A 14,187-nucleotide genomic window follows, 5' to 3' on the forward strand; every position below is an offset into this window, starting at 1 on the left:
TTCACAAATGCATTTTTGTGATCTCTGTCTGCTGGACGGACCTGGGATTTTCCTCAACAAGAGAAACAAAATGAAGCTAATGCACAACTTAACCGAGTATTATATATATATATATATATATATATATATAACGTAGAATTCACTTAGCATTTTTGTGCCAATATGAGGGGCACGTTATTCCACAATAACGTGTACAACCGTATATATATGTATTCACTGGCAGATGTAGTTTATAACTACGGGTTCAACACATATGTGGAAAATCATTAAAATATGAACAAATATCATGTTTTGTACAAAATTTCAAAAATCTGTCAAGTTCAATGTCAACAATTTTAAAGGATCTTATTAGCCTGTCTGCACACGCTTCTAAGAAGCGAGAAGTGCTTATTTTTAGAGGTTTAAGTTATTTGACAAAACTATTTAGAGAAACAGTAGTAGCATAAGCTCTTTTCTAGAAGCTGAAAAGTAATTTTTTTTGGACTTTTAGAACTTTATTCAAACACAAATTGCTACTCTATTATTGGTGAAAAGTCTTTTCAGATTGATTAGTTAAACACAAATCGCTGGTCTTCAAAAGTACTGTTTTGAAATGCAATTCTGACAAGAATTTTTTAAAGTAAGTAGATTTTTGAAGTATGACTAAACAGGCTATTGAATCTACCTCCACATATATACACTCGTTATGTATTTATTTTTGAGATGTGATTTATTGATGTAAACAACTAAATGAACAAGTATGTCAGCGCACGTAATTGAGGGATGAATTTAATTGGAAAAATTGTGTTAAAATTGTTTGAGCTCTCATAAGATGAAAGTACAGTAAACTTAGTCCTTTAAGGGCCATGCCTTGCACTTGAATTAGTAGCATATTTTCCGATGGAGTTGGATCTTTGTTGATTTTATTTTAACTTAGATCTGCTTTGATACTTTTGGACATCCAACAATCTTTGTATTGATGGTAATTTCTATTAGTTCTTTTTAAAACAAAAGAAAAGAGGCAAAAAGAGGAAAGAAGAGAGTTCATCTAACATGGTGAGACATTTTGATGTACAATAAGCACAAAGTGGACAAAACTACACTAGACGTACATCAGAGTTTAAAAGAAGAGGGAATGTTTTACATTTAAGACCTAAAACATGTACATTTCAAAAGTCACCTCCACATTGCCTATAGTGGACACTGGTGAAAAATGCTTCTGGTATTTCATCTTGGTCATAAACTTCAGCAAAAGTGCCATGTCCTCTCTTATAACAGCAAGACATATTGCTTTAATTACCTAAAACTTTATTTAGGACATCTCGATCATTCTCATACCTGAAAAAGGAAAAATAATGTATCGCCAAACAATGTAAAAGTGAAGCAGCTAATACAATAGCGAATCGCAAAGATAAAATATCAAATAGTTGAGATGAATGGCAAGAATGCAATCATAAAATCTGGTAAATTGCAGGTAGATTTGTTTATCTAAGGAAGCGAACTGAAGTTAACCAGTTGAAGAAAAATGACATATAATATGCTTTCTGGATACCACAAATCCAACTTGTTATCAAGATAGGGAACGGTAAGTAAACAATTTCAGACTGGAAACTGTAATATGCATGAAATATGTGTATCTTAGCACTATAAATTGAAAGCATAATATAATAGCACTTGCAATTTAACGTAGTAGGATAAGCAATTGTTTTGATGGATTAGATATAATTGTTGGCTTGTTAACATCGCCTTATCTGTTAGTCGCGTCGGATCTGCCACTCAGTTGAAAACTATGGAACAAGTCTGTTGGTAGTTCAAAACTGGAATTGGCACGCCATGAGGTGGCCGCCCTAGCTCTATATTTCTATAATGGAATAAAATATCATGCTATATGTATAATACTATAACATAAAACAGTCCGCTAGAGAAACGATAATAAGTATATCTGGCTCATTTATTGATGTTGAAGTTGTTGTCATTTGGTTTCTTCAATACAAACATAGAAAAAGAAAGTAAATACCAGAACTTCTCACTTTAATCAAAGAAGGATCCATAAACACTATGAGTCTATGAATACAATTTTGTGCAATTATCTGTTTTAATTTCTATGCTGTGCAGCAACATGAAAATCATCCAAATCACCTTTGGACCTATCATATAGCAGTCTCCGAAACTCTAAAAAATGAAAAAGACTACAGGGAAGGGGTGGAAAATAAGTCATTACCACTATCCTGAGAATCTAAAGGGGGCTTCCTTTCCAGTAGCAAAAGTTCCAAACAAAAAGCGGATACTCCCTGCAGTTGGAAAACGTGAAGCAAGACAGCGAAAAATAGACAGAAAACTGTTGCCAAATTACATGTACTCAAGGTCTGGATAAGAGAATCAAGCTGAACTACTGAGGAATCATCAATTAGTTTAACGAAAATTGTCTTTCTAGTTGAGCTAAGCTCTCATGTTAAGCCGGTTTGTGTGACATATTCTTGACGCTACCAGACTATAGATAAGATGAATCTATTCATAAGAGAGACTGAGAAGCAGATGAAATGGAAGATTTAAAATGGTAGTAATCTTCCTGGTGTATAGCAGCTTATAACATTCCAGGATGTTTAGAATTTAATGATTAAAATGGTACTGAGTAACCTTCCTGCTGTCTTTCATTTAATAATCTTTACACATTAAAATTCTATTCCTAATATCATCAGAAATAATATTCATTCATTTGATAAGCAAAAATTTCTATTCCGTACTTTTTCCGTTCTTCGAATAGAAAAAGCCATATTCCATTATCTATTTCTCAGGCTTTATTATAGCTGCTGGAATTGAACACTGTAACAGTTCCTTTTTTTGGTAAAGAAAGATGAAATTATATATAGGAAAATACAAACTACAAGGGAGCATATGTCTGCGACACTATAGTACTACTTACTGCTATTACTTTAGAAGCTACAGATACAGAGCCTACTGCGTTAGTTCCTACAGGTACACAGGAGTTGTTTTTACTCAAAATAGATGACATTGTTTGAGGCAGTTGCTGAGGTCCTAAATACTTTAGATACCATACGTTTGATGAAGTTTCCCCACTTTATCATCATGCAAAACATCCAAAATATGTGGTGGGGGATCCCAAAAAGAAGTGGCAGTCCCAACTTTAGTTCGAGCTGCTTGAGTTGCTAACCTATCTGCCAGTTGATTTTGCTCCCCGTAGATTGAGAAACCATCGTGTTACAGTCCCCGGCTATGGATCGAGTTAAGAGACGATGTAAGACAGAATCAGAGTTAACGTAGAGAGAATTAAGAGAAGATGATTTCTTTTTCCGACCTATGATGCTACCTGCGATCTCTTGAGTTTTAAGTACTCAAAAACTAGAATAATTTTCTGCCTAACTTCATTGAATAAACATAGAGTTTAAATACAGCTGATAAGATAACTACCCCTAATAACTAGGACATGTTTTCCTAACATTACTAGAATAAGAAAGTGCAAATAACTACTACAAAAGAAACTGCAGATAACTACTACAAAGAAATAATTACTGCAAATAACTACTACTGTAAATTACTACTGCTGTAAATAATTCCTACTGTAAATTACTACTACTGTAAATAATTACTACTGTACACTATTGGGAGACCACCAAGGACTGCTAACACATCGGATTATCCAGCTGCTGGATTAGGTACCTGCAACCATTCAGTATAGGTAAGTTTGTGGCTTCCAAGTTATTAAAGAGATCAACAACTGCTTTGGCATCAATTTTAATTTCAAGAGGTTGAATATTGTGAGTTAATGCCAAAGTTAATCTCAACAAAGCATAAAGTTCAGTTGTAAAAGCAGTGGCTCGTGGGACAGCAGCCCAGGAACCAAGCACCCTCCTTGTGCATCTCTGAAAACGCCACTGTTGTTTCTTTACTCAACCATCCTATTAAATAATTTCCTCATTGTTTGGACTGCTTCACCTCTGTTTGATTTAGTAGAACAGTACATATTAATACATATAGAAACCGGGTTCTTAGTTATGGGTACAATTTATTCTCTACACCACATTTTTGCCAAGAGAACTTCCTTTATTTCTCCATGGGCTAAGCTATTCAGCTAACAATTTCTTCCCACAATTAGGGTCATAGCCCCTTTCAGTAATCTGCATCATAACTTCTTTACCCTAAACCTTAAACCCACGAAACAGAAAAAAGATTAACTCCAAATTCTTGCACGACCAAACAGTTTAGCCTATGCCATAAAAAATAATTAATAGCAAAAATCATAAAAATAAGAAAACCAAAAGGGGAGAAATTGAAATTGATACAGTACGAACTGAACTTACCGGAAAGCTGGTAAAGGAGAATCAATAAGTACCAAGAAAGTCGAAGAAGAAGAGCAAAGCTAAACACAGAAAGATTCCACCAGAAAGTATCAAAATTTTGCACAAAGAAGACAGAGGAAGCGGTGGTAACAATGAGAACAGATAACAACACAGCCACCAAAACATTCGCTACACACTCACGCGTAAAATGTGGAAGAAAAGGAGCAGCACGTGTGATACCTATAAGCATAACTTTACATAATACCCTCCGTAACCCAAGTTGTATAACCAGGTCATTGGGTCTTAACCAGAGGCAGGTCAAACTCTCCCTTATTAATAGTAGGAAATTAGACAGCACGCTCTTTGCGTTCCGATTCATCAATAGAGCAGGTTAATGCAATTTATACAAGTGAAAAAAAAAAAAAAAAAACAATATATACGACGACTGGGAAAGGAAAATCAGGATATAGAACTATGCTCTTGTTCCCCATATTCAGTTAGTAGAAAAATTGATTGCCACTATACAACTTAATCAAACAAACTGCATGGTAAGTCTATATTGCCAAGGCCAGAAGCAACAATAAAGCGGAAATAGAAGATAAAATATGCATTTCACTCACCTCTATACTCTCAATTTAAACATCTCTCTAGTTGCTTTAAAGTTCAATCTTTTCATATCCATTCCCATATAAGGGGACAAGGCTTCCCAAGCTGACAAAGGATTCGAAATAGTCAAAACCGCCACTAATCCTAGCATGTTTGATTGCCTTCTTTTCAAGATTATACCATAGGAACTTTTTGTTATCCATTTCCAGAAGAACTTCATCCCTACCTGTACTCACTGAATATGCTATTGGCCTTAGATAACTGAAATGTTGACGACCCTCTAACTGCTCAACTGAAAACAACTTTACCCAAGACTCTTTCACTCCATACTCCTCCATCACCCATATGTCAACATGATCTAACACCTGATTCCTTGCATTAGTGACGTAACCTAAAACCAAACAAATACATTCTCCCAATTCAGCCAAATTCGATTTCAACGGCTTGCCCAAATTCTCAGGAAACAACACCTCCTCAAACCTCTCACTTGCAAGATTAAGACCAACAAGAATCACGGGACTCCCCCTCACTAACGGTTCCTCAGTAGCAATCCAGTTCAACGCACCTCCAACAAACGTGCCATTATCTTCCTTAATCAACCAATAAGGACAATCCTGAACATTCTTCCACACACCCAACTTCAAACTATAAACCATCGTCGCAGAAACTAACGGAGGTTCATCATCAGGGTGGTACCATTGAGCTATTTTAACCGCCTTATAATCATCAGTAGAATCATCATACCCAAAACCACCACAAATTTGGGCCAAACCAGGACCTTGTCCACATGGAGTTCTTCTTGGAGGGTTAATATCACAAACAGGCAATTTTCGAAACATCTTAGTATACAGATTCCAAACACCATTGTCATTAAAGCTGTTACATATCAAAAGCAAACCACGACAAGAACCTAGTACATGTGTTGGGCCATTGAGATGTTTTAACGGGTGTTGAAGCTCTTTTGGTTGTTGGGTTGAGTCTTTGTTACAGATTGAAGTGAAGTCAAGCGAGAAAAGATTGTGAGACTTGAGAATAAGCTTCATATCTGAGTTGGGTTTAAGGGATTGATGTTTGAGGTGGGCTTGGATGAATTTTGGGCTGTCAATAAGGGCTTTGAATGATTTAGATAAGCACCTGAATATCAACAGTGACTTCACTGGAAGTAGAGAAAATATGTCACTGATTAGTTCAGGGGGAATGTTCGACATTGTTGTGTGGAAAGGAAATGGTTACTGGTTACTGTCTGGTGTAGGGTTTAAGGGTTTTTGGAAATGAAGGAAATAGTTGGAGTTTTAGAAACACACACCGGCTAAAAACCACCTCAACTATAGCTTCTTCTTTTTTTTAATTTTATTTCTAAACTATCAGAAAATTAAGAAAACTATCTAAATTATAACTATCTAGTTTATAAAATATATCTCAAATTATTCTTGAATAACATGTGATTTACACGCTCCATTTTATATAAAAATGTTGTCAAGTATTGTTTACGTGGATAAATAATGTCACAATGACACTTACATGAAAATTTAAAAAAAAAAAACTATTTGTTTTAAAAAACAAACTGAAAAATAATATTTGTAAAAAAATATCAAAATTTATAGAAAATAATAAAAAATAATTTAAAAATGGAAAAGTTGTTTTTTTTAAAATGTGAAAACTAAATTAGTTTTCACATTTAAAAAAAAAATCAACTTTTCAATTTTTTAAATCTTTTTTTTCTGATTTTCTAAATTTTCCTTCTTTTTTTTTTTAATCCAGATTTTATGTTTTCAAAAAAATGCTGATTTTTTGTAAAAAAAAATATTTTTTAATTTCCATATAGGTGCCACTATAGCATTACTAATGTCATGTGAACAATTTTTTTGACAAAACTTCAGCTTCGCTTGCCTTTTGGAGAGTGAATTCACACATTTAGTTTAGGTGTGTTTCACAAACTAGATAGTGATAGTTTAGATAGTTTTCTTAACCTTCTGATAGTTTAAGTATGAAACTCAAAAGAAAGTGATAGTTAGGGTGTGTTTTTTACCCTTATCCCTTTTCGAAACGAGAGAGAGATATTACTATTTTTGATTTGGATAAAAGGAATATTCTATAGTGTTGACAGTAGAGAAATAGAATATTCAATATTAACTTTAGGGCCGTTTAGCCATGAAAATTTTGAAATTTAAAAAAAATAGTTTTTGTTTTCAAAAGTGAAAACAACTTTTCATAATTTTTCAATTTTTTACGGCCGAACATGATATTTCAATTTCAAACGCATGAAAAAAGAAAAAAAAATCTATGGCCAAACGACTACTTACTCTTTTTTTTTTCCATTATATTTATTTTAGTCTCTATTATCATGGAGAAGGATGAAAATCATTTACGTTTCCTACTTTGCTTTAAAAATTAAATTCCCCCTTTTCAACAATAGATACTTCATTATTTACTGTATTTTATGTTGTGTCTATTTTATGTTTTTACACATACGAGATCGGAAAAAAAAAAACACATAAGAAATCTGAAAAGACCATTTTCTTTTATTCAAATTGTAAGAGGCCAAGAGATCTCATTTCCTCTAATTATTTTATCATTGATATTTCTGATCTTCCATCTAGTAATATCCTTGTATACATGTATATATTCTTAACCTAGATGTTTTACTTATAGTTTTATCATAAATTTTAAAGTTCATTAACAATTATAAGTAGAATAATTTTTTTATGGATTTGTTATAAATTTAACACTATTTTTATCATTGTTTTTTAATATTACATGCATTAAGTATGCATAAAAGTGCATGCATGCACGTGTGTATACTTATGTTTCATTTTGCTAGTTTTCACTAGGTATGTTGTTGTTGTGTTATTTTCTATTGTTCATATTGCATATAGAAAAACGAATTTTGATTGTCATTAATAAAATATTTTTAGAACTATAATTTAAAATTTATTTCCAATACAAATAGTAGTAACCTTTTAGGAGCTTGCTATGAATTCATTAATTATTTTTTGTATTACGTGCATTAAAATATGTTTACAAAATTATTCACCTATGTTATTTTTACTAGTATAATAGTTATTAAAGTTTCGATTGTTACTAATAAAAATTAAATTGTCTTATTCTTCTTATATTTTTTTTAATTATTATTGAACGTTTTTAACTTATATAATCAATTTGTATTTATTTTAAAAATATGATTGATCGATGTAAACAACAAAAAAAAATTACAAAAGGGAATTTAAATTGAACCTTTTTGGTAAGATTAGTCCGTCAACGCGCGCGGACGAATTTAATTGGAATATATAAAATTGTTTTTGTAGTTAAAAAAAAAAAGTTGCAATTTATATAAACACTAGCGAACTATGCCCATGCGATGCACGAGGCCCAACATGATTAATCATCATATTTAATCAATTTAATTATTTGAAGAGACTTAGTCAGATTTTAAAAAAATGATTTAGAATATATCCTAACTAATCATTGACTAAATGGTAGAAGTTTAAATTTTAAAAAAATAGACATAACATGGTAAATCACATAATTTAAATCCCTAAGTAAAATTCTCAAATTGTTAAATGAAAATATGAAATAATAAATTTTAAAAAGGTGTAGAAATAATAATCAGAGAATTGCTAAGAAGAATAAAATAAGCAACAAAATGGAAAACTAAATATCAAAGAAAAGAGGAGCAATGAAAAAATTAAGAGGAGAAGCGATTAAGCGAAGAAGCAATTCACAAATGAAACTTCTTAATGAGTTTCCATATTTTGTTTCTTATCCTGTAATTTTTCTCCTTAATTTCTCAACTGTTGTTAAAATTTATCTTATTTATTTTGGTTATGTCCGCCTCTTTTTATATTTCGTAAGTTGACAATTCAAATATCCAAGATTCAAAGGATATTTATTATATTATACACATTTTTAATTTAGAACCACGAGATTCAAAAGTATATTTTTATTGTCTACTCAAACTTATACACTTAAATTGAGACAGGGGGAGTGTATGCCAAATGAAAGAAATGAAAGGATAATTGAGATACTGCGGACACGTGGGGACCTAAAAGGTAAACACACAAGAGGTAGAATTAATGTTAAACTTCTGAATGGTAGAAGTTTAAATTAAACAAATGGACATAATATGGTAAATCACATAATTTTAATCCCTAAGTAAAATTCTAAAATTGCTATATGAAAATATAAAATATAAAATTTTAAAAAGGTGAAGAAACAATAACCAGAGAATTGCAATAGAATAAAATAAGCAACAAAATGGAAAACTAAATATCAAAGAAAAGAGGAGCAATAAAAAAATTAAGTGGAGAAGCGATTAAGCGAGAAGCAATCCACAAATGAAACTCCTCAGTTATTTTGTTTTTTTTCCTCTTATTTTCCCCCTTAATTTCTCAATTGTTGTTAAAATTTATATTATTTTGGTTATGTCCGCCTCTTTTTATATTTAGTAAGTTGACAATTCAAATATCCTACATGTCAAGTTTATAATCACAATATTCAAAGGATATTTTTTTAATATTATACACATTTTTAATTTAGAACCACAGGATTTAAAAGTCTATTTTTATTGTCTAGTCAAACTTAGACACTTAAATTGAGACAAATAGAGTATATGCCAAATGAAGGAAATGAAAGGATAGTTGAGACACTGCGGACACGTGGGGACCTAAAAAATAAACGCACAAGAGGTAGAATTAATGTTAAACTCCTAAAATGTACACATGTTAGTTCCTACTTAGAGTACAATTTCATGTGCTTTCTATAATAGAGTAATAAAATGAAATGTAGAAGTAAAAAAATATGATAACATACAAGGGGCAAACCAAATAGTAGTATTTGTTAAATGAAGTGGACCCACAACTTGAAAAAAAAAAAGGAAAGAAACCAAGTACAATTGAAATAAGTCCAAATTTTGTGGACAACTCAGACACCTTTTGGTACAATTTGTTGTTGCTGTGTTCGTCCCTCTTGAACACTTATATATATTAAAAAATATTCCCTATGTCTCAAATTACCTGTCGTGGTTATTAAAAATAGTTGTCTTAAATTATTATCGTTTTAGAAGTTTAAGGTACAATTAATTACTTCTTTTCCATTGTACATTTAGTAGAATTTTATCATAAATGAAGATGACATATAACTATAATAAACATTTAATGGAGAAGAATTATAACTTAAATATAAATAAGGTAAAAGTAATCAAATGCTCTCCTAATTAATAATTTTTAATGGTGTATAAAATAAATAAAAAATGACAGATACTTTGAGACGGAGGGAGTAGAAAATACAAGTTAAACCCAAATTGATAATTGATAAATACTTATTACTACTATATATAAGGTAGAATATTCATTTTTTATAGTCCTCACATGATTTTTTCCTCTTTTTACCCTTAATTAAGGTTTTAATGACTTTGTAAGTCCTTATATATTTTGGTAAATTTTAGAATTTTATGAGCTTTTTTCATGCCACTAAAAGTGATAATGTCATGAAAAAGGTGATAGTGGACCCCACAAAGGACACTTATACATATTTGAGTCTTTCTTTTATGTGAAAATATTAGTCTATTATACTTGTTTCAAATTATATTTTTCCTTAAGAATTTTATATATGCTTAATTATTGAATTAAAATATATGTTAATTTGGATTATCAGATACTCTAATTTCAAAAAATCAATCCAAAGAAATAAATGAAATTAATTGACATATGAAAAGCTCAATTTGGATTATCGGATACTATAATCTCAACAAATTTCAGTAAAACAGAAATTAGAATATCCTTCATTTATTTGATTTTTTGTTTTAAAAAAGTCTAATATATAAACTAATAAAAACATTTTCGTTCAGATACCTTTTTGTACTTTAATATCTTAGAGTTCTTCGAAAATGTCAAACTGATATTATAAAAATAAAGAAGTAAGAGTAAAAAGAAGTTTAAAATAAATCTACAAATTTAGTTTAATGTCGGTTTGGATTCGAATTTAGCACGGGCCAAATGACACCCGTAAAGAAAGAAAAAAAAGACTTGAGCTACTAGTGGTTGTGTCGTTTCCACTTACACAGTTACTAAAACGACGTCGTTTAAAAAAGCTCAGTATCGTTGCAACTTAGAACCCTAACGCTAACAGAAAGGAATTCCAAAAATGGCTGTTTCCAAAGCTGGAATGGCTTCATCTTTCCTTGTTCGCAATGTCATTCACCGGTCTTTCTCTACCAGTAAGTATACATTCATTTCAATCTCTTTCATCAATACAAAATCTCTACAATTTAACCCATTTTTTGTTGCTTTTCTTAACAATTAATTACAGGTCCATTTGAAGCAATGGCAGCCAAAATGAAACCTTCAAAGGAACTTGAATCAATGATGGAACAGTTCTCACTAGACATTAGTTCCCAAATTGGAAGTTGTATGCCATTAGGTATGGAACCTTAATTCACAACATAGAGCTCTTCCAGTTTTTTTAAGTTTGAAAAAAGTGTTTTGATCAGTTTTTTCAAGTACTTGCGAGATTTCATTATTTTTTTTTGTTCAAATTAAAATGTATATTGAAATCAACTTCATTAGGTATGATGCGAATTGGAACCTTAATTCACAACATTGAGATGCGACCTGGACAAGGTGGTAAATTGGTTCGATCAGCTGGTACATCTGCTAAAATTCTCACGGAACCAAAAGCTTCAACTAAGTACTGTGAAGTGAAGTTACCTTCAGGTGTGAAGAATTACGCTTTATGTCTATTTTTTGAAAATATTTACGCCACGTAGCCCGTATTTTGAGTTTGGCCCATATTTGTGTATAAACACCTTTTATATATCACGTTTGGCCATAAATTTTGAAGTTGAAACTTGAAACTTGAAAATTTGAGTTTTTGAAGTTGTGATTTTTTAACTTGAAGCTGTGTTTGGACAATCATTTTACTTGGAAAAAATTTGAAGTTTTGTGAGTGGGAGTGAAATTTCTCCCAAAAACTGGCTGAACTTAGAGAATATTTTCAAGATGAATTTTCAAAATCTGATTGTCGAAACTGATATTTGAAGATAAACTTTCAAAATTTGACCCAAATCTATGCCCAAACACTAGCTTTATACGAGGTTGATACATTATGTATAGTGCTTTCCCCTCAGGTATAATGTTGTATAATATTGTATATTGGGCTATGTGGTGTTGGACTGTATATTTTTGAAAATTTTCCCTTTATTTTTTATTTTTTTCCATCGTTCGCAATTAAGTGCAATTTTCATCATTGCTCTCAGGTGTGAAGAAATTGATTGATGTTAAATGTAGGGCAACGATAGGGCAAGTTTCGAACCCAGAACACGGGACGAAGAAGTTGAGAAAGGCGGGGCAATCGAGGTGGCTTGGAAGGAGACCGACGGTTCGTGGTGTGGCGATGAACCCGGTTGATCATCCACATGGTGGTGGTGAAGGGAGGAGTAAGAGTAGTGGAAGTCATGGAAGGGTTTCGATGACTCCTTGGGGAAAACCTACCAAGGGTGGGTATAAAACTGGGCCGCTTAAGAGGAAAAAGTAGTTCTTTTTGTTGGGGTAATTTGATGGATATTTGTTTGCGTTGTTATGTTTTTGGATGAAGTTTATGGAGAGATAATAACTATTAGCAAATCAAGTTTGAATCTTGTTTAGGATTGTGGAGGTTTTTTCTGCTTTTTGGTTTGATAGAAATTGGTACTTCAAGTTTATTTCAAACTAACGGTTGCTCGAAGGATTTCTTTGGGGGTTGCCAGTGTAACTTTGCTGTGCCAGACTCTTTCTTTCTCATTAACTATACTGAAAGTTGGGCTTGTTTTGGCTGGTCAATTTAGGATTTCATGTGCGGCTGCTCCAGAGTAGAGATTTAGCACTCTGCAAAGTAATGAATAAACTAGTTGTATCAAGGTTTTCTTCTGCTGGTTCGAAATATTATTCAGAATCAAACTTATTATAGTAAATGCATATGTAGTTCTACAATTTCTTCTCTATTTATAAGTACTTATATAGCTTTATATAATCAAGAGCTAGAATGCTCATGACCTAGCCCCATTGCTAGTATTATGTCCTACTTTTTGTTATCACCAGGTTCTCAACTATGGTTAATCCTTTTTTCAAACTATTTCAACACTTTGTATGACCTATAAAGGCATAAAGCTATAAATAAGACTACCTTATATGGGAGTCCTTTTGGCCCACTTCCGGGATAATTGCTGAAGATCAAGGGAGTGTGTTATGCGTCAGATAGGTATGAGTTACAAATTAGAATTCCTGATGTTGTAATTCTGAGAGCTTCCTTAGATATGGCATTGAGTGGAAGTTTAACGAAGGCAACTGTGATTATCTACAGGTCCTCTTATGCTTCTAAAGTTTGTTTTGTAGTTTCTTGTTTGAGAGGAAATTAGTTCTCTGCATTGTGGAAATAAAGGTACGGTGATCTTTTTCCCTCTTATAGCCCATTGTGTTTGTATGCATCCACACAGGAATATATATGTATTTCTGTTGCTTTTGCCTGTCCATTGTCTCTGATGACGAAATTTTCATTTCCAATATAATTTCAAGTTTGTCTAGTTGATGAGTAGGACCTGAGGTAAATTTCTTAGACTTTCACCATGCCGGAGAACGGCCAAGGCAATTAAACATCACTGATCAAACTGTCGCTCCTAATGAATGCATTTATAAAGTTGGTTTCACATTGAGTGTGCATTCTCCTGTTGTATAGGCAAGCATATAGCCATTGACAGTGCAGCATCCACGATGCAATATTTTTTCTAGTTCTCATGAAGAATTTGTTGTTATTTCCTTATCCTTTGTTGCCTGCTAATTTTATTAAAATGTCTACATTTATTTCGTATCGTTAGTATCGTCTTCAAGCCTGCTCACCTCGAGCGAGGTGCAGGAGTATTCTCTCTTTTTTTTTTTTGGGGCAGAAAAGATTACTTACTATATAGTATATATCAAAGTACAGGGAGTTGGTGCTGTGTGGCACCTATAGTTAGTGTGTCGCCTACTTGACAACACGTAAGTGATTGTTACAAAAGGATGGCTCTTGCATAGCCAATGGGGAAGATTTCCTAACACTCGTGATGGTGTGGTTGTTACAGAAAGTGTTAGCCTGGGTGTGAAGATGTTCCCTACTACTATGTCTTAGTGTATGGTAGTCGTCTGTCTTCTTCAAGGAGCTTCAGCACAAAAGGAGACGGCTCTGCAAGGAAAGTGATGTTGCTTCCTGCGAGTTCTGAACCAAAACGTGCTAGCCTATCCGCTACCATATTTTGCTCCCTGTACGTGTGAATTACTCGGGGATTACGCAGTTGGCG

The 14,187-nt window shown here is 32.5% G+C and overlaps 2 protein-coding genes across 3 annotated transcripts; one reads left to right on the top strand and one right to left on the bottom strand.

Annotated features, from left to right (window-relative positions):
* Positions 1 to 1,033: 1,033 nt before the first annotated feature.
* Positions 1,034 to 6,194, bottom strand: LOC132635459 (F-box protein CPR1-like). Of its 2 annotated transcripts, none has more exons than XM_060351859.1 (2): positions 4,898 to 6,194; positions 1,034 to 1,317 (listed from the first exon to the last, which is right to left on the bottom strand). In XM_060351859.1, the coding sequence occupies exon 1, from the start codon at positions 6,089 to 6,091 to the stop codon at positions 4,934 to 4,936; it is 1,158 nt and encodes a 385-aa protein (XP_060207842.1). In that variant the 5' UTR covers positions 6,092 to 6,194; the 3' UTR covers positions 1,034 to 1,317; positions 4,898 to 4,933. The 2 variants fall into 2 exon arrangements, with proteins under 2 accessions (XP_060207842.1, XP_060207840.1); XM_060351857.1 differs by lacking the exon at positions 1,034 to 1,317 and adding an exon at positions 3,341 to 3,657.
* Positions 6,195 to 10,925: 4,731 nt separating this feature from the next.
* Positions 10,926 to 12,847, top strand: LOC132635460 (large ribosomal subunit protein uL2m). The gene is made up of 4 exons (XM_060351860.1): positions 10,926 to 11,097; positions 11,190 to 11,300; positions 11,447 to 11,593; positions 12,136 to 12,847. The coding sequence occupies exons 1-4, from the start codon at positions 11,025 to 11,027 to the stop codon at positions 12,411 to 12,413; spliced, it is 609 nt and encodes a 202-aa protein (XP_060207843.1). The 5' UTR covers positions 10,926 to 11,024; the 3' UTR covers positions 12,414 to 12,847.
* Positions 12,848 to 14,187: the final 1,340 nt, after the last annotated feature.

This window comes from Lycium barbarum, chromosome 4 (genome assembly GCF_019175385.1).
Source record: "Lycium barbarum isolate Lr01 chromosome 4, ASM1917538v2, whole genome shotgun sequence".
NCBI lineage: Eukaryota > Viridiplantae > Streptophyta > Magnoliopsida > Solanales > Solanaceae > Lycium > Lycium barbarum.

Excerpts from the sequence above, each read along its gene's own strand:
- LOC132635459 (XM_060351859.1), bottom strand. The coding sequence starts at position 6,091 with ATGTCGAACATTCCCCCTGAACTAATCAGTGACATATTTTCTCTACTT.
- LOC132635460 (XM_060351860.1), top strand. The coding sequence starts at position 11,025 with ATGGCTGTTTCCAAAGCTGGAATGGCTTCATCTTTCCTTGTTCGCAAT. Across the intron at positions 11,098-11,189 it reads TCACCGGTCTTTCTCTACCA|GTCCATTTGAAGCAATGGCA; the intron begins GTAAGTATACAT and ends AATTAATTACAG. Across the intron at positions 11,301-11,446 it reads TGGAAGTTGTATGCCATTAG|GTATGATGCGAATTGGAACC; the intron begins GTATGGAACCTT and ends CAACTTCATTAG.